Raw genomic sequence first — 21,304 nt, 5'->3', positions numbered from 1 at the left:
TTATAGAACTGTTACAGAAGATTAACACTTCCAACGTTTTTATACTCTTCAGCAAAAGAACAGGGAAATTAAGGCATAGCAGACACAGGTGATGATAGCCACTGGTGGACCTTGGTCTTAGCCTTGAAGTACATCCTTGAGTACGAATTATATCTCATATACTGGTTGTTGTACAGTCATTTATTGATGTATATTTGTTATATGATCGATGTTGTTGCCAATCGATTCACCTGTGATGCTGTAAGGCCTCCCTTTATTTCTTTTTAATACGTACTATCTTTATACTCATGTCAAAATGTAACTAGTTGTGAGGTGGAACAATGTCCTGAGCTCAGAACCAGGTGGTAGGAACAGGGAGTGCAGAGGATATCAGGCGAAGTGAGAAGATTTTTGACTGAAGACATCAACTCAGAGGCTTATATGAAACTTATTTAAAAATAAAGACTGGAAAAGGATATACAAACATATCAGGACACGTCACTGGCCGGTGACTAACCGCCAGACACCCTAATTACAGAAACTGACCTAGACAATGGTCTCTCGGGTATGTGTGAATAGCTTTCTTCTTGCCTTACCAAGATACAGAAATCAAATCCATTGCTGGCAGGTACCTGGAGACACCCCCTGTTGAGGGCAGGAAATGACCACATGCAGGTTGTCTTTGTATGGCCAGGGTGGAAATTATAATCCAATCAAATAACTTGATTTAAGACATTACCTCATATGTCGAGAGACCAGGGTCAGAAAGGGGCACAAAGCCACAGGTCCCAAGGACACTGGGTCAGCAACTGTGTGACTTGGTCAGTCACTGGAAGTTGTGTGAACGAATTTGTTCAGCGTACCAACCACCTGGGGACGAGCTCCTGTACACGGGTCTTACTAAGCAACTGGTGGTGTAAGTATATACGATTGCCTAGTGGGTTAATAAAGGCTTTCCACATAAAGTGGAAATTGTATCCATAATTTGTTTGGTGTCGCTGATACCAAGTGCAGGATGAGGATCTTAGAGCGTAATGAGACCCTCTGGTTAAGAGTCTGGCACAGATCAGATTTCTCAAAGGTGTTGAGTATGTGAATTTGTGGGGTCCAGACTTAATCAAAAAGGAATGAGCATATAGCCACAGTGAAACAGGAATTGGGGATGTGGGAGTGACACTCCCTCTTCATTGCAGTAAGAACTCGATCATTAGGTATGAGGTACTCTCAGTGCTGTTCTACATGATGCAGGTCTGGCCCATACCCTACTCCTGCACTGTGGCTGTCACCCAAGCCATCTTCCACTTTATCTGAGGATCAAAAATGGACACTGTCCACAGGGATTCGATGTACAGGTCTCTAGATAAAGGCAAAATAAACGTACCCAATGTTGTTCTCATCCTGATGGCCAACTTTGTGTGTGACTGCATCAAGCTGTGTATAGACCCTCAGTACACAAATACCAAGTGTAACCACATATCTGAGCCTGATGTTGAGAAGGATGGGTCTAGCCACACTGCTGCAGAATGTCCAGTCAGTTGGACTGTGCCGCACCACCTGTCTCTCATGAAAAGGTTTGCGCAGAAAAGCACCTTTGACCACAAGTTAACCGGGCAGTGGTCCTCGAGGCCCTGCAGGAAAAGGAGATGGTGGACCCTGTCAATGGTTCCCCTGAACACACTGTCACACTGTTTAGCAGAGTGCCTCTTCAGCATAACTTTCATACAAGTACCAAGACATAGCTTGGCTGGTGGCGACAAGGGCCCTCCCAGTTAGATCCTTGTCGGATCCTTCCCGCACACCCAGAATCTCACCACCTCTGCAAGCTGTGCTCCAGGCAGCTGCAGTGGGGAAGTGACCATCGCCCACCTCCTTCTAAAATGTGCCTTTGTAAAGCAGGTCAGGAAAAAGTATTTTTTGTTGCAGTTCATCACATGTAACATGAGGGGCTGAATAATATGGTGACAGGCCGATGGCGGAGGCTAGAGGTGTTCAGACTTCCAGGCTCGCCGTCAGAGCACGCCCTATAACCACATATTGCTGCCAATTAATGGCAAAGGCAGGTGATAGGCCTTCATCCCCACAATGAGGGCTGGAGGGTGAATGTTCGATCTCGGAAGTAGCAGATCCTTACCTGGAGCAAGGTCACAGCCAGCACTTTAATGGGTCCCTTGGCATGGGACAGTGTCAGGGGACACATCAGATGAGCAATCTAGTCAATTCATTGCACAGACAGAAGGCCTGTGCAGTTTCTTGTCTTGCAAGGTAAGTACATTTCAATTTTAGTTCATCTCTGCAAAACTAAGCCTTCATAGATGGCTTAATTGTTAAACTTCAACAATTCTCCCATCTTTTGGCATTGAGGAGTTGGGCATTTGTTACATGTTTTCATACATAGATGTTTGCACCATCAGAGCAAGGTGAGAGGTGGACTAGAGGGGCAAAACCAGTCCCTAGATTCAGTAAGGACTCACTCAGAGCATCCTACGTGCAGCTTCAGACCAATGTGAACAGCTCATGCCAATCCCTGGCAAGAGGAGGAAGCCCAGCCAGACACGTGCTGCATGGGAAGAGGTGGCCGAGGTGGTCAACACTGTCGGCTTGGCCAGAAAAGGCTCAATGACCTAAGGTCAAGCAGGGCCTCAGTATGTGGAACCTCGGTCCAGTGTGCTCCAGGTCCCAGTCACAAATGCAGGAGGTAATTGAATCTTGCTGCTCCTCAAAGGCAGCATGATTGCACAAGGACACAGTTGTCCTAGACCATACCATTCAAGCAGCGGTCTAGTTATAGGGCAGCTAGTTTGCAGGATGACCTTATGATGCATGAGCATAGGCTCCAAACCGGCATGCGCTGAACTGAATAGGTTGAATACCATATGATTTTTCAACAATTTTGATGGATGTTCTGTGTCAAAACTTTTCAGAAGTGAGCCCACAATGCCTGCAAGACATCTTGTACAGGCACGGTTGTTCCGAATCTCAAAGTCCTGGCTCTGTTTTAAGAGAAAGTACTGGCCCTGCCGGACCCCGACTGCTCCAGGAGTATTGGCGGAGGCAAGATTGGAGGAAGGCCTGGGTCTGGTGAGATGGAAAAAGGCTCAGACTGACTGAAAAGGAGAGGTGGCTCCTGAAGGTTTAATGGAGGTTAGGCATTATCCAATGTGGCTGTGAATATAATTCACACAATGGAACTTTGACAAGCTTCATCATCTGAAGCTTCACATCATCATTCAAGAGTACATTGTGTCTGGAGGTTAATCACTCATGTCGGACAGTGAAAACTGTCAATGTGCATTGTGTGATAGGGCTGATGTGGCAAGGTTTAGGATACCTGATTAGCCCCTACTGATATCGCTTTGTTACATGAGATGTCTCTTCAGCACAAGCTCTGCCAGACACTGCATAGCAACTCCCTTGAAGGACGAGGAGGAACCCTTGGAGGATGCAGCGCCAAATCTTCTCACAGTACCTAGCACCATCACACAGTGTTTCTGAGCGCCCCCTGACCCTCACTGGTGCTGTTCTGTCCCCTTCATCCAACACCACAGCATCCTGAGCTTCTCTGTGTTCCCTTTTTCCTCTCCTGCACCTCCTAATCTTGGCCATTATAAAACACATTCCCCGCATGGGTCATTCTCACCCTGAAGGCACATTATTGCCCTCAGGCCATATTGTTGCTTTCAGCTGGGTTAACAACCTTAGCGACTTTTTAAATTGACATTTAAATAACGTGGAAGAGATTTGACTTTTAGCTCTCCCGCATAACACATTATCACAAACTGGTGTGATGATGTCAGAAATGCTGCCCAACACCATCATGCCCAATACTACATTCATTACCACGGGGAATGCTTCCAATCTGGGAGCATATTATTCAGGCCCAGGACTCCATGCCCTAGGGGCTGTCCCCAGGGATGCACACCGAGATAAACATCAGCTGTTGCTACAGGACCAACAACTCAGTGAAACCCTTTGGTCTGCCTGAAACCTGTTGGACTTATAGTGTAAAGATCTGTCAATGACCAAGTGTTGAAGACTAGCACCTTCCAGGATCCAGGCCTATGTGCTGAGGGACACACTAAAGTTTGGGACAGTTGCTGCAAAGACTCGATGGGCAAGAACCAAAGGCTTTCCTGCCTAATATACCAAGGGACTGGAAACTATGTAAAACCCTTCAGGCTGTATGCAACACCGAATGTTTGACATTTAATGTAAACATAATCTTTAATTGCAAATATAGTGAGGCTCCTCATGTACTGGATTGAAAGAAACTGATCTGTAATGGCACTTTATGTAATGCCAATTTGGAAGTGTTATGACAAGTTTTATGAATGATGTGTATTTTTGGAAAATTGTTTGATGCAGTGTCAATCGCTCCCACAATTGGTATAAGCATCTTAATTTTAGGGAATGGATTTGAGCAGTTTTTAACTATTTAGACAATAACAGGTAACAATGTAACTCTTTGCACTATGGACCACATCTCTGTGTCTCTCACATGTGTATTTCTTCAGTCTGACAACAGACCGAGTCAATACAAGGTGAGATATTTATCTGCTTTATTTCACAGTAAGGCAAACGTACAGAAGGATAATTGTGTCAGATTCATTTAGTTCAACTAATATAACTTATCTCCATGTAACTATATGAATGGATAAATGAATGGCCTATGCTGCACACTTCAGTGAGTTCACAGAAATCAGACTTGTCCCTCTTCATAGACTTACAGCAACTATTGTGTCAATATTTCAGACTAGCTGCAAGACACTGTATGTTAAAAATGCTGCTATTAAACAAACCTTAGCTCATAAGGGCTTAAATAAGAGACCAGCAGGGCTGGCAGACATAGATTAGGTTTCAGATAGAGGATCTAAACCACCATTGCAGACAATGTCAGTTAGTTGTTGCTATGACAATCCTATCCATTTGAACTCAGTGGGATGGTGGGTTGGAGAAGGGGTAGGTGGGATAACTATTTTATCAACAAGTTAAAACGGAGGCTTGCGTTCTGCTCCATAGCATAGGCCAGAACATAAAAGCAAAATACTGCAGATGCTGGAAATCTGAAACAAAAACAAAAATTGCTGGAAAAACTCAACCTAATCTATGTCTGTCAGCCCTGCTGGTCTCTTATTTAAGCCCTTGTGAGCTAAGGTTTGTTTAATAGCAGCATTTTTAACATACAGTGTCTTGCAGATAGTCTGAAATCTTGACACAATAGTTGCTGTAACTGTAATATTATTAGTTCATTGCAAGCAAATGCCAGACTCTGTCTATTTGTTACATCTGCAAAAGAATTTTCAGATGTGGGTTGCTCCTGAACTGCCTTTCTAACCTCTTGTCTGAAAATGTTAAGTGTTTTTCCAAAGCAAGTCAACTGACCAAGCAACACTTAAATTCTGAAACAGCTTATGTGAACTTAATAAGATACAGTTCCACTGTCATACCTGAATTGTGTGTTACATATTGTCTATAAATATAATGAAATGTTAATATTCCTTACCAGATACAGAGAACGGAATCCCAAAGAGTAAAAGCACGATGAGGTCAATTCCTTCCATCTTTGAGAGATCTTAGCAGAATAACCATCCCTGATACATAGAAAACCAATATAGCTCTCATTATGTGTTATAAAGCTAATATGTGTGGAGAGTTAACATATCATCATTAAATAGGTTTTGTGACATAAATTACAAACAAATTCCACCTTGCAATTTAACAGAATTCTGCTTTCACATTCCTGATGCTCAGAATTACTTTTCCATTTACTTCGTCACACAAGAGAAAATATATAGAAAAACCAAGGCAAAGAATCTCACAGAGGGATGTCAGGATGACTGAGCAAAAATACCTGGAAAAACTCAGCAGGTCTGGCAGCATCTGCGGAGAGGAACACAGTTAACGTTTCAAGTCCGTATGACTCTTCAACAGACCTAAGGAAAAATAAAAAAGAGGTGAAACATAAGCTGGTTTCAGGGGGGTGGGGGGCGGTGGGACAGGTAGAGCTGGAAAGAGGGCCAGTGATAGCAGAAGACAACCAAAAGATGTCATAGACAAAAGGACAAAGAGGTCTTGAAGGTGGTGATATTATCTAAGGAATGTGATAATAGGTGACATTAAGGATAGAAAGCAGGACGAGCAAGGTACAGATAGCCCTAGTGGGGGGAAAAGAAGTTTGTTCAGAGTGGAGGTTTTCGGGACCATACGGAAGAGAGAAGTGGAGAGGTTTAGGGAGGGAACTCCGGAGTTTCGGGCCCAGGCAGCTGAAGTCACTGCTGTCAATAGTGGAGCATCGGGGATGGGAGAGAATGTCATCGGAGGATGGTTTTAACACAAGAAAAACTCTTAAATTCATGACTTATTTCAAGAAAGGAGGCGCCGCAACTATCTACAGGGTTGAATTATTTGACTTTAAATATTAACATCAGCGAGTAAAGTTTCATGTAAAGGCCGACACAAGATTATGTTCCTCCTTTTTATTTCCGTCTCTCTTCCGGGTCGCTGTTTTTGTCTCTGACGGTTTAATGTGTAAAATTCCCTCTCCCTCCCGTCCCCTTATACTGATAGGAGCCAGTTCCAGACTCTGTGAAGGTGATTAGAGACATTTTAGAAAGTTTCCAACTTTTCACTGGACAATCTCCAGCAGGTCCCCGGTCAATTCCTTGTATTTGATCGGGACCTTTCAGCCTGAATAAAAACCACCCAATCCCACTGGGAATGGACCCTCCCCCGAAATTAAAGAATATTTGGGACTCACCTCTTACTTTCCCACAACCTGATCGAAGATTTTCCGCTTTTTTCCAACAGATCTGTAAAGAGTAAACACGTTCACAACAGCTCGTCCCTCCCTGAAAACTTTCACTTTCGCTTTTCCGTGAGTTACCGAATTGAGTGACGGTCCCTGTTTCCGACCGGAATTATTTAGACAATATTCCCCAGAGAATTCATAATGTGTCACCTCAAAGCATGTATTTAATGAATAAAGTGAAGGCTGTGAGTGTATTTCACAGCAGCACCATCATTATTTTCTGGGCAACGTTCTTTTGAAATCCCACCCTTTGGCTGCACTGAGATCTGTATTGGGTATGAACCACTTGTCACTCCAGAACATCCCACCTCACTCACTAACCCTGTCAGGGAAATTCACAGCCTCAAAACACACTGTGAAGAAGTTTATCTTGCTTCTTTCTAAGTCTCTTGCCTTCAATCTTGCATCTATATCCCTTTCTTCATGATTCCATTGGAAATAGTCTATCTACCCATAAACTGCATTGAGGATGAGAAAGATAAACCCAGATACAAAGTGGAAAAAGTTATATTAGGCTTGACGCTGAGTTACCGACCATTCTCATCAGGAATGAATCTGTCTTGTTTGATTTCCTGTAAACCTGACCTATCATACAACATCACCTCATTTCTATTTTTCTTTAGTTCTGATGAAGAGTCATATGGACTCGAAACGTTAACTCTGTCTTCCTTTCCACAGATGCTGTCAGACCTGCTGAGTTTTTCCAGCTATTTCTGCTTTTGTTTCAGATTTCCAGCATCCGCAGTATTTTGCTTTTATGTATCATACTACTGTTTGATTTGACTTTATTCTTGGCGCCTGCATATCACTGGTAAGTGATTTATTGTCCATCCCTATTTGCCTGGGAAGATGGTGGTGGGCCTTGTTGAAACACTAGTTTGATACAACTGAGTGCCTGACTAGACCAATGGTGCTCAAAATTCTTTGGTTGAAGAGCCCCTTTTCAAATGAAGCAATAATCACGGACCACCAGCCCCTACACCCCTAAATTATAATAATCATATAATGAAAGTACTGCATGTAATGAACGTTTTAATGATGAGTTTAAGAAAATCAGTATTTGCTTACAGGTATTAGTGAGAAGGCTGTGCCAGCTTCTCACTGCAGTGTTTGTCTACCAAGAAACTTTTTCGCTTCCTTTTAAGTGTTAAGGAACACAAGCTCCAACAACTTATTGATACCAACTCCCATCTGGGACCCTCCATCCCTTCCCTTCCCTCTGACCCCATCCCTCCTTCTAATCCCAGCCCTTCCCATGTATTCACTCAACACTCTGACCCCTCTCTGGTGCTGAATGGTCTGAACTCAGCAAAGGACTCAATTTCATCCCCTTACGCCCTCATGTCATTGAATTTCGGGCTTGGCACGATGCTGAACTCTTCTTCTGTCACCTTCATCTTCATGGTCAATTCTTTGGGCAGGAGTCCCTCCCCGCATTCCACAGGTCATTTCAACTGCCTCCAGGATTCTCCCTTTACCTGGGCCCCTCCCTCTGGCCCCTTACCTGCTCTTGATCTCTTCATTGAGAACTGTGAGAGTGACATCAGCCATCTTAATTTCTCTGCTCCTCTCACCCATTGCAACCTGTCTCTTTCTGAACTTGCTGCACTTCGTTCTCTCAGGTCCAACCCTGATTTTGTTATCAATCCTGCCAACAGGGTGGTGCTGTTGTTATCTGGCGTACTGACCTTTACCTTGCAGAGGCTGAGCACAAACCCTCAGACATTTCTTCCTACCTCCCTTGAACCATGACCCCACCACTGAACATCAAACCATTGTTTCCAGGACTGTCGCTGACCTCATCTCCTCTGGAGATCTTCCCTCCACAGCTTCCAACCTTATAGCCTCCCAATCCCACACAGCCCCTTCTACCTCATTCCCAGAATCCACAAACAGGACTGTCCCGGTAGACCATCATGTCAGCCTGTTCCTGCCCCATGGAACTCATTTCTTCCTATCTTGACTCCATTCTCTCTCCTTTGTCCACTCTCTTTCCACCTATATTTGCAATTCCTCTTTTGCCGTCCATCCGGTGGGATTTTCCGCACCCGCCCACCGCTGCGATCTTCTGGTCCCATCACCAGTCAATGGGCTTCCGGCTGGGGCACCACCTCACCCGCAACGGGGCCGATAAACCCCGGCCGTCATATCAAAAATTTCCAGTTTCCTGGCCCTAACCGCCTCCTCTTCACCATGGGTGTCCAGTCCCTCTACACCTCCATCCCCCACTAATACGTTTTGAGGGTTCTCCGCTTCTTCCTTGAACGGAGGCCTGAACAATCCCATCCATCACCGCTCTCCTCCATCTGGCTGAACTTGTTCTCTCAGTGAATAATTTTTCCTTTAATGTGTCTCACTTCCTCCAAATAGAAGGTGTGGCTATGGGTACAGGTATAGGTCCCAGTTATGCCTGTGTCTTTTTGTGGGATATGTGGAACATTCCTTGTTCTAATCCTACTCAGGTCCCCCCCACAACTCTTTCTCCAGAACATCAATGAATGTACCGGTGCTGCTTCATGCTCTCATTGGGAACTGGAAAAATCTTATTAATTTTGCTTCCAATTTCCATCCCTCTCTCAGCTTCACATGGTCTATCTCAACACTTCCCTTCCCTTCCTTGACCTCTCTGTCTCCATTTCTGGTGATAAACTGTCTGCCAATATTCATTACAAGCCCACCAATTCCCAAAGCTACCTCAACCACAGCTCCTCACACCCCGCTTCCTGTAAGGACTCCATCCCATTCTCTCAGTTCCTTCGCCTCCGTCACATCTGTTCCAATAATGCCACTTTCCAAAACAGTGCTTCTGACATGTCTTCCTTTTTCCTTAACCAAGTGTTTCCCACCACTGTGGTTGACAGGGTCTCAACTGTGTCTGACCCATCTCCCGCACCTCTGCCCTCACCCCTTCCCCTCCCTCCCAAAACAATGATAGGGTCCCCCTTGCCCTCACTTTTCACCCCACCAGCCTCCATATTTAAACAATCACCCTCCGCCATTTCCACCAACTCCAGCATGATGCCACCACCAAACACATCTCACCCTCACCCCACTGTCAACATTCCATAGGGACCGTTCCCTCTGTGACATCCTGGTTCACTCCTCCATCACCCCAACTCCCCATCCCCTTCCCACGGCACCTTCCCATGCAATCACAGAAGGTGCAACACCTGCCCCTTTACTTCCTCCCTCCTCACCGTCCAAAGCCGCAAACACTCCTTTCAGGTGAAGCAGTGCTTCACTTGCACCTCCTTCAATTTGGTCTAGTGTATTCGCCGCTCCCAATGCAGTCTCCTCTACATTGGGGAGACTAAGCGCAGACTGGGCGACCACTTTGTGGAACACCTTCAGTCTGTCTGCAAGCATGACCCAGACCTTTCTGTCGCTTGCCATTTCAACACAGCACCCTGCTCTCATGCCCACATGTCCGGCCTTGGCCTGCTGCAATGTTCCAGTGAAGCTCAACGCAAACTGGAGGAACAGCATCTCCTCTTCCACTTAGGTACTTTACACACTTCTGGAATTACCATTGAGTTCAGCAATATCAGACCATGAACTCTCTGCTCTATCTTACCCCCTTTTTAATCTGCTTTAAAACATTCTGCTGTTTTATCTTTACACTGATATCATATCTTTACAGCACCTTTTTTAGTCTTTAGCACTACTATTAACACTCCCTTTGTCTTGTGTCCATGTTATCTTTGTTAAATCTCTCCTTAGCTCCCGCCTATCCCTAACCCTCTATCCTGCTCCATCTGCTCCACCCCTTAAACAGTATAAAATCCATCACATTTCCACTTCTCTTTCGCTCCGATAAAGAGTCAAATGGACTCAAAACGTTAACTCTGTTTCTCTCTCCACAGATGCTGCCAGACCTGCTGAGTTTTTTCAGCATTTTCTGTTTATATTTCAGATTTCCAGCATCTGCAGTATTTTCTTTTATTTAACATTACTTCCACAGACTTGAGTGCTGCATGTTGATTTTCTAACACGGTACAATAGTGCCACCGGCTGGCGGGTACTGGTACTGCGGCCCGTTATCTTTCAGTGCTGATAACATCCAACAGATGGCACTGTCACAAAAGCAAAATACCACGGATGCTGGAAATCCGAAATAAAAACAGAAAATGCTGCAAATATTCAGCAGGTCAAGCAGCATCTGTGAAGAGAGAGAACCAGAGTTAACGTTTCATGTCTGTGACCTATTTTTCAAAACTGGAAAAAGGTTGAAGATGAAACAGGCCTTCACAGAATCACAGGATTGTTACAGTGCAGAAGGAGGCCATTCGGCCCATTGTGTCTGCACTTGCTCTCCAAATGAGCATCATAGCTTTAGTGCCATTCTCTTGCCTTTTCCCTGTAATCCTGCACATTGTTTCTATTCAAATAATTATCTAATAACCTCTTGAATGTCCTGATTGAACCCGCCTCCACCACACCTCCAAGCAGTGCATTCCAGACCCGAAAACATTTTTTTCTCACATCTCATTTGCTTTTTTTGAAAATCAATTTAAATCTGTGCCCTCCCCTTCTCAATCCCTTGACAAGTGAGTACAGTTTCTCCCTATCTACTCTATCCAGCCCCCTCTTGATTTTAAACACCTCTGTCAAATCTCTTCCTAGCCTTCTCCTCTCCAAGGAGTACAGTCCCAACCTCTCCAATCTATCTTCATAGCTCACGTTTCTCATCCCTGGAACAATTCTTGCAAACCTCTTCTGCACTCTCTTCAATGTGATTCATCCTTAAAATACAGTGGCACCTAGAACTCTACACAATACTCCAGCTGAGGCCTAACTCGTGCCTTATATTATCTCAGCATAACCTCCCTGCTTTTGTACTCTATGTCCCTATTAATAAAGTCTAGGATACTCTATACTTTCTTAACTGTTCTCTCTACCTATCCTGCCACCTTCAATGATCTGTGCACATGTACACCCATGTCTCTCTGCTCCTGCACACCCTTAAGAATTGTACCCCTTATTTTATATTGCCTCTCCATGTCCTTTCTACCAAAATGAATCGCTTCACACTTCTCAACATTAAACTTCATCTGCCACCTATTTTTCCACTCCACCAATTTGTCTATATGCTTTGGAAGTTCTATAATGTCCTCTTCACAGTTTACAATGCTTCGAAGTTTTGGATCTTCCATAAATTTTGAAATTGTCCCCTGCCCACCAAGATCTAGATCATTAATTTATATCAGGAAAAGGAAGGGCCCCAATATTGACCCCTGGGGAACTCCACTACAAACCCTCCTCCAGCCCGAAAAATATCCATTGACCATTACCCTGTGTTTCCTACTACTCAACCAGTTTTCCATGTTGCTACTCTCCCTTTTATTCCATGGCCTATAACTTTTCTCACAAGTCTGTTGTGTGGCATTGCATCGAAAGTCCATGTACACCACGTTAACAGGATTACCCTCATCAACCCTTTCTGTTAAGTCTTCAAAAACCTCCAGCAAGTCAGATAAACACGATTTTCCATTTATAAATCCAATCTGGCTCTTCCTAATCAACCCTAATCTAGTTCTAGATTCTCCCACAAGAGGAAACATCCTCTCCACATCCATCCTGTCAAGACCCCTCAGAATCTTATATGTTTCAATCAAATCGCCTCTTACTCTTCTAAACTCCAGCGGATACAAGCTTAGCCTGTCCAACCTTTCCTCATAAGACAACCCACCCATTCCAGGTATTAGTTTGGTGAATCTTCTCTGAACTGCTTCCAACACATTTACATCCTTCCTTAAATGAGGTGACTAAAACTGTACACAGTACTCCAGATATGGTCTCACTTGTGCTCTGTATAACTGAAGCATTTCCTCCTTACTTTTGTATTCAATACCTGAAGAAGGTACACCCTCCGATCCTGCAACTACCACATAGGCCAGTTGAAGAGGAGAAGTTACACTCTCCGATCCCACAGCGACCACAGAGACTCAGGTTTCCTTTAACTGGTTTTATTCAAGCAAATGCAAGGGAACTGCAATCATTCCTAAGAATGAAGACCCAGCTCCCAGGTTGATTATATTTCATTACTTATGTACTTTTTCTTATCATAATACATTTGAGTATATTTGAATACATCCAACTGGTAACTGACACACCAGTCCCATGCTAACTCTATCCTATTGAGTACCTAAACAGGTGATTTTGCTAACCAATTATTCTAAAGGAGGTATACATAATTATATTATCCAATCAAAATTAAAACACATACACAAAGACCTTGGTTCTCACAAGGCTGTTTGTGTTTCATCAAAGCCCCTCTTTGTCCATTGTATGTCTTCCCATATCTAAGCTAAAACCATCTGCCCCTTCCCTATGTGAGAGTGGAGTACACTTAATCTAATTTATGTCATACTTTTGTCTCCAGTCTGACTCTCAAGGCTGTGCGATGTTCAGCTGGTAATCTTCAAATCTTAATATGTTTAGCAGCCATGTCTGCCTGGAGATTTTAAGGGTTTTTCAGTAAATTTTTACTGTATTCTCTTTTAGCATTTTTAATTTCCCCCTAATAGTTCCCCCTTTTGGCCCTTGGCAAAGCCCAAGCTGGTCACACCTTAAATTGAGAATTCCTCTCTGGTCCTGTGGGTGGCCAGTTGTCCAGACCACCAGAGGAATCCCAAACCACCTGGTTATATAACCTAACTTTCCCTTCTCCTGTCTTCTCCCTTGGAGTATGCATAGGTCGGGAAATTGATGCGCATCCTTTGGTTTGTTACTGTCTGTGGCTGGAGAGTCCATTTCCAGGTTTTCTGTTGGTAGCAGCAGAGTCCGACAGCCCATCAGAGCATGATTCCTGTGACTATCGTCACACCCATTCTAACAATATCTCACCAATTCATCAACCTTCTGGCCGTAGCATAGCAAGTAGCTGATTGGGCTAACCACCTCATAAGATTTGGCTAAATCCACTTGCACACGCACCCTTGCAATTTGCTCTCTAGAAGCTTCTACATACGATTGAGCTATTCTTGTGGCTTCCTGTTTGGCTAAGTGTGCTATTGTGACAAGGGTTTGGTCATCCCGCCAAGGGCTAAACAAGTATCCTGTGGTTCTGCCTGGCAAATTGAAGCCTCCTATAGTAAAAGGATCGGTCACCTGTAGGCAGAAACCTGAGTTGCTAGTACAAAGTAAGTCCCCATAAAGAAACTCAGCCTCGCTGGTCATGAAGCACCATTGAGTTAAGGATACCTGAACTGCCTTAAATGCTTCCTGCAGCTGTAAAGCGGTGAATGTAGCTTTGCTTGTGTTTGTAAATACCTCCAGCATTTGGCAGGAGCACACGTCATTTCTTGATTCTGAACAACAATCTCTAGTACTCATCAGTACTGTGTCTTTTACATAGGATATATATCTATGTAGCCCTACATGGAATACCATCCCCCTTTTATCTACTCCTAAGGACTTAAACCTAGGGACTCAAATCTCCGCAGATGCTGTCAGACCTGCTGAGATTTTCCAGGTATTTTTGTTTTTGTTTCAGATTTCCAGCATCCGCAGTATTTTGCTTCAGACCAATAGCAGTTCAGGAAAGTCCCATTTGGATGGTGTTCTTGGGGAATGGCCATGATAAGTTTTATAACTCCATCCTCTCCTCCACCTTGAGGTTGCGTAATCCCAATTCCTGCCGCTCCTTACGTAAATTTGAGATTTAATTGGTAAACTGACTCGAACATGTGTTCAGGAATTGTTCCGAACCTGATATCAATGTCAGATTTTACCCCATCAATTACATCTCGTGCTAGCATATTGCATGCCCTCCCTGCGGTTTGTGATTTGGCTGCGTCTATTATCCTGTCTGCAGAATACCCATGAATCCGTAGCAGACCTTCTCCTTGTAGCTCCCCGGCTATCAGGGCGTATCCTACCCCATGCGCACTGTAGTGCAACCCTCGGCCAGTCTCAGCAGCCACCCAGGAGGCATAATCATTTAAGTCATAGGTCTGACCTGAATTAAGCATGGAATTGGCACTCCCAAATAGCCCTCTGATGTCTCCCAGTATACTTCTTTTTAACCTAGCCTGTGCCTTTGCTCTAATTCCCAAGACGATTTGAAATTTATAGCCTTTAGCTGCCCTCTCCAGTTGGCTTCTAGCCAATTTTATGGAATTCTGGTGACTGTGCCAAGTCATATGCAATACTGACAGGAGTCCCGAGATATTATATGTCACTTCCAGGGAGACCATATTTACATCATGTAGTCGTTTCCTATCCTGACTATCCCATTTATGGGGGGACTTACTGCATCTGGACATTGTGTGGGTCTTTGATAGCCACACTTAGTCAAAGTAAAACATTGTGTATCATAACAATCATGCCTATCTATTACATATTTACATGTTTCTTGACAATATTGTCCCTCAAGAACCAGTTCCCAAACAAAGGTAGGTAGGTCTGTCCATCCGGCAGTCACATTAATCTCTTGATACATCCAAATGCTTGTTGATGAAAAACTGGTAGTACATTCTACATACCCCATACCACCAACCCAGTCCAGTTCTATTGTCATAAATCACAATTATCGTTACCCCACCACTCGTGTCAATGCTTATGCTTAGTGAGGTGTTACTGGGTGTGTATTTCCCACTGGGGTGTATCCTCAAAAGTGCATTCGTCAGTTCATTATTGTCCTTACCCTTGGGTAAGTCCAACATTCCATGAAGTTCCTGTTGTTATATTCGAGTGGTGTCAATCGAACTGACTGCCCTGGTGCTGTTAAATGTAAAGTACTTTTACAACTCTTTGTGTGATCACACATGGAGGTCCTGTTCCCAATTGTTTGTTTGATGTGTCTGTGTAGTGACTTGATCCGTAATCCAGGTGTTGGGCTTTCTTATCCATTCCTGACTTCCTCCTTGGTGAAGTGGTACGTACTGCCCAGGGTGAAGGCAGGTGTCATTATTGACTTTGACCTTTGGTGCTTCCCATGCCAGCGCTGACACGCCCATAGCCAGGATCATGGCCCTGTAGAAACATTAACATTGGCTCCCGTTGTCCAGGTTACCGCTTGGTGATTCATCATTTTTCTTTAGCTGTGTGTAATGGCTCCGTTTATTTGCCATTTTCATATCTACAAGTGCGCACGTATCACCTGTCATAATTACCTCGAATGGTCCATGCCAGCCGGGGGCAAACCCTGTTCGCTCAGGGCGCACCTTGACCATCACCTAATTCCCCACTTGGGGGGTCTGTTGTTGCTCTTTGGATTTGCCTGTTTCCATAATCCTTAGTCTGTCAGTCCCTGACTTCCTTTCTCAACTCATGTAATCGCTTACTTAATTCCCTTACATAGTCCCATATTTTTCCTTTCAGTGACCCTACATCTCCTCCTCCCACTATAATCCCTTTGGGTAATTGCATGGCCCTTCCGGTCATCAGTTCAATAGGGTGAACCTGGTAGTCCTATTTGGTGTAGCCCTAAGGCACATCAGAATGCTGGGCAATACGGTGACCCAGCTGTTCCCTGTCTCCTAAATTGCTTTGTCTATAGATGTTTTTAAAGCTCGGTTCATCCTTTCCAATATCCCTGAGCTCTGGGGGTGGTAAGGAATATGGAATTTCAGTTTAATCTCCATAAGTATACACATTTCTTTAATGACTCTCCCTGTGAAGTGAGTTCCCTGATCTGAATCCATCTGGATAGGCACCCCCACTTCTTCCAGTTTACTATCTCCAGCTGCTGTCTCATGTCGGGCCTCAATTCCTTAAGCTGTCCACACAACTCTACAATGCATCTTCTTATCCTATCTTTCAATGGCTCAGTATCTTCACTTCCAGTGGCAGTTCTGTCTGGGAGCTGCTTAACCCTGCCTGTCATTAGGGTGTTAATCCTGTGGTCTTACTCTTTGTAGCTCGCAGATACATTAATATAGGCAGTAATACATCTATTTAGCCTTTTCCCAGCTTTCCCTTTACCTGTATCTATCTTATGGTAAATTGTTGTTCAGTACTTTTTCTCCTTACCCTTCAATTGGCTCAACTACAGATTCTGAATAGTTTTACCTCTATGGTTTTTGTTCCTGACCACGATCATCCTAAGATTCTCTTGAGGTCAGTTTCTCTATTGTGTTGATTGTTTAAAATGTTTCCTTACTCTTTCGGCCACATTAACTATTCCATGTCAACGGGGATCTCTGTCTCTAGATCTTTGCTTATCTCCCCTGTGCAGTTCCAATGTCTCAATGATGGCCAGATTATCAAATTCACTTCCCTTAAAGCAGTTTGTACATTATGTCCTCTTTCCCTAGATCTTTCTCCTACTTTCTTCATACCATTTTACATATGCAACAGCTACCATCTTATCTCGTTCAGGTTGTCTGGAGAGACTTTACAGTCCAATAAAGTGTTCTCTTAACAGGTTTAAAACAGAAATCAGGCATTGACAAGTTTTGCTTCCTTATCTTCTTCTCAAGCAACATCTTATTGTCTCAAGAGTAACCCACTAAATTATGTCTGACTTTTTTTTTAGCATTATCCCAGATTCATTAACTCAGCCAAAAATTGGATTTCTGCCAAGCTTTGCCAAGGTCTTGAGCTTAACTTCATATTTTGGGAACAGACTTACAAAAGCTTGCAGCATTTGAGTTAGTACCAATTGTTGTCAAAAACTCTTTAAACTGAAAATTCCCTTTTGAGAACTTTATTGGGAACCAAACCTCAAATTTTTAAACTTTGTAAGAACTGTAATTACACGATCAAAATTAAAACAATCTCTTTTTTATGTGTAACGATTTGTATCCAGATTAGATGTCTCATCTGTTTATCGACACATTCTTTATCTTTGGATAGCATCCTCGTTATTTAAAGTAACCTGTTAAATTACAATGCACTTTACATCTCAAGATTGTCCCAAATTCAAATTTCAGTGCTGTTGGAATGCAGATTTCCTTTAATATTTCATTCATCCCTTCAAAAGAACCCCCTTTTATCCATTGGAACCACCGAGACCATGTGTTTATGTCTTTTGGTTTTCCTAGAATCCTTTTGAATTTCAGGTAATTTTTTTTCCTCAGAATTTTAGATTACCAACTTGTATGTACCAATCCCAATCGCTTGGAAACTGGTGATGAGGGTTATTCCCTACTGGTCTGCAAAGGGGTGGTACAAAGGTTAGTTCATCTCAAACAAAGGCGAACCCTGTTTTATCTTTACAATACCTTCAAATTGCGATTTTTGCCAGAAATCTCAACTCAAACCTTATACTCAAAACTTTGGGATGTTTGAGTACACCTTTCCTTTAATCTAATATCGGGCTTCTGACTCTAAAGTGCTGAACTACACACACAAATGACAATTTAAGGGAAAAACACATTAAAGCTTACATACAAATGCTTCCTTGTACACAAACAAACACATATATAAAGGCATGTATTTATATTCCTATAATATTGAACTTTACTCTAAATGAAACTGTAAGTAGCAGTGAGGGGGATAAAGGGATCTTGGAGGCTCCACCTATAGGGACAATCAAACCGACTGAAGCTCACATTTCCTCTGCTGCTGCCTGTCACTGCTCATTAACCCCCTTGGGGGTACCCCCTTTCTCTCTCTCTCTCTCTCTTCAGCACAAACAGCTCTTTTATTTGAGATCAATTCATTTCTTTAAGTTACAAAAAAATTCAGTAGGGGACATTTTGGGTCCCAATCATCCTTCCACACATTCCCATTCTCTGTTGATGGCCCCTGGGAGAAATCGATCTGCTGCTGCGACCGGCTCAACTCGACCAAGATATTTCTGTATTAGTTTAGTTTTTTGCAGATACAGCCTCAAAATGAGTACTGTACTTTGTCAGTTTTATGGTTAATCTGAGCTTTCCACCACTCCTTTGAGCATGATGGTGGATCGGTCGGCTGCCAACATTGTTGTTTCATTTTGCTGATCAGCTTTTATGCTTCCTGGTGAGGTGGCGAGGAACATGGTCCCTTCACCTTCCCATTCTGCAACGAACTTGTGTTCAATTTTCTCAGTCATGCTCACATTCACACATTAAACAGGGACCCACAGTTCTCCCGAGGCTCAATTGCCTCAACTGTCCACTTGAGTCTCCCTGGCCGAAGCTTTTGGCTCTGCCCTATTAGACCTACGTTCTAGTCTGACCCAAACAACCAAAGAGTATCTTTCAAAATGAAAATACTCACCAGATTATTGTTCTGCCTTCACAGCGCTCCAGGCAAATCCTGCCAACTGCGCCAATTGAAGAAGGTACACCCTCCGATCCTGCAACTACCACATAGGCCAGTTGAAGAGGAGAAGTTACACTCTCCAATCCCACAGCGACCACAGAGACTCAGACTTCCTTTAACTGGTTTTATTCAAGCAAATGCAAGGGAACTGCAATCATTCCTAAGAATGAAGACCCAGCTCCCAGAATGATCATGTTTCATTACTTATGTAATTTTTCATATCATAGTACATTTGAGTACATTTGAATACATCCAGCTGGTAACCGACACAATGGTCCCATGCTAACTCTATCCTATTGAGTACCTAAACAGGTGATTTTGCTAACCAATTATTATAAAGGAGGTATACATAATTATATTATCCAATCAAAATTAAAACACGTACACAAAGACCTTGGTTCTCACAACTCAAGACTGTTTGTGATTCATCAAAGCCCCTCTTTGTCCATTGTATGTCTTCCCATATCTAATCTAAAATCATCTGCCCCTTCCCTATGTGAGAGTGGAGTATACTTAATATAATTTATGTCATACTTTTGTCTCCAGTCTGACTCTCAAGGCTGTGCGATGTTCATTTGGTAATCTTCAACTCTTAATATGTTTAGCAGCCATGTCTGCCTGGAGATTTTAAGGGTTTTTCAGTAAATTCTTACTGTATTCTCTTTTAGCATTTTTAATTTCCCCCTAACAATGCCCCTTACAATAAACGATAACATTCTTTTAGCGGTGGCATAATGGGATTGTTACTATACTGGTAATCAAGAAACCCAAGAATAATGCTCTGGGGACCTGGGTTCAAATCCCAGCACACCAGGTGGTAGAATTTGAATCCAATAAAATTCTGGAATTAAAAGTCTACTGATGACTGTGAAACCATTGCCAATTGTCATAAAAACCCATCTGGTTCATTAATATCTATTAGGGAAGGAAAGCTGCCATCCTTACCTGCTCTGGCCTACAGGTGACTCCAGACCCACAGCATTGTGGTTGACTCTTAAAATGCCCTCTTAGCAAGAGCAATTGGGGATGGGCAATAAATGTTGGCCAAGCCATTGACACCCATATCCCATGAACAAATAAAAATAAATAAAAACTTTTCTAATTACTTGCTGTACCTGCATATTAGCCTTTTGTGATTTTTGCACTACAACACCCAGATCTCTCTGCATCTCAGAGCTCTGCAATCTCTCACCATTTAAATAATATGCCTCTCTTTTATTTTTCCTGCCAAAATGGACAATTTCACATTTTCTCACATTATACTCCATTTGCCAGATCTTTATCCACTGACTTAAGCTATCTATATCTTTTTGTAGCCTTTTTATGTCCTCTTCACAACTTACTTTGTGTCATCAACAAATTTGGCAACCATCCCATCCATCCCTTCATCCAAGTCATTTATACCAATTGTAAACAGTTGAGGTCCCAGCACTGATCCCTGTGGCATACCACCAGTTACATCTTGCCAGCCTGAAAAAGACCCATTTATGCCTACTTTCTGTTTCCAGTTAACCAGCCAATCTTCCATCCGTGCCAATATATTACCCACATACCATGAGCTTTTATTTTCTGTAATAACCTTTAATGTGGCACTTTATCAAATGCCTTCTGGAAATCAAAGTACAGTACATCCACTGGTTCCCCTTTATCCAAAGCACATTACTTCCTCAAGGAACTCTAATAAGTTGGTTAAACATGATTTCCCTTTCACAAAACCATGTTGACTCTTCCTGATTACCTTGAACGTATCCAAGTGCCTTGCTATAGCTTCTTTAATAATAACTTCTAACATCTCCCCATGACAGATGTTAAGATAACTGACCTATTGTTTCCCGCTTTCTGTCTCCCTCCCTTTTTGAATAATGGAGTTACATTTGCTATCTTCCAATCTAATGGAATCTTTCCTGAATCTAGAGAGTTTTGGAAAATTAAAACCAATGCATCAACTATCTCACTAGTCACTTCTTTTCAGATCCTAGAATGAAGTCCATCAGGACCTGGGCATTTGTCAGCCCACAGCTCCAACAATTTACTCAGTACGACTTCTTTGATGATTGTAATTCTCCTGAGTTCCTCCCTCCCTTCCATTTCCTGATTTATAGCTGCTTCTGGGATGTTACTTCTATCATCTATAGTGAAGAATGGTGCAAAATACCTGTTCAATTCATCTGCCATTTCCTCGTTTTCCATTATCAATTCTCCAGATTCACTTTCTATAGGACCAATGCTCATTTTGTTAAATCATTTCTTTGTTAAATATTTATAGGAACTCAAACTAACTGTTTTTATATTTCTGACTAGCTTTCTCTCATATTCTAATTTTCC

At 42.9% G+C, this 21,304-nt stretch overlaps 1 protein-coding gene across 7 annotated transcripts in view; it reads right to left on the bottom strand.

Moving 5' to 3' along the window:
• The window catches only part of LOC121291467 (butyrophilin subfamily 3 member A3-like), a 303,402-nt gene that overhangs the window by 63,051 nt on the left and 219,047 nt on the right, over positions 1-21,304 (bottom strand). For 2 of the 7 annotated variants that reach the window (XM_041212689.1, XM_041212692.1), the window contains exons 1-2: positions 6,734-6,994; positions 5,480-5,567 (exon numbers count right to left, since the gene is read on the bottom strand). In XM_041212689.1, the coding sequence (XP_041068623.1) occupies positions 5,480-5,537 (58 nt within the window). In that variant the 5' untranslated portion in view covers positions 5,538-5,567; positions 6,734-6,994. Of the gene's footprint in view, positions 1-5,479; positions 5,568-5,827; positions 5,910-6,401; positions 6,421-6,733; positions 7,091-21,304 lie in introns of those variants that run through there. The other 5 variants (XM_041212686.1, XM_041212691.1, XM_041212685.1 and 2 more) reach the window with 5 other exon arrangements.

This window comes from Carcharodon carcharias, chromosome 19 (assembly GCF_017639515.1).
Source record: "Carcharodon carcharias isolate sCarCar2 chromosome 19, sCarCar2.pri, whole genome shotgun sequence".
Classification (NCBI taxonomy): Eukaryota; Metazoa; Chordata; class Chondrichthyes; order Lamniformes; family Lamnidae; genus Carcharodon; species Carcharodon carcharias.
The sequence above is the reverse complement of the archived record's forward strand: the minus strand, read 5'-3'. Positions and strand labels throughout refer to the sequence as shown.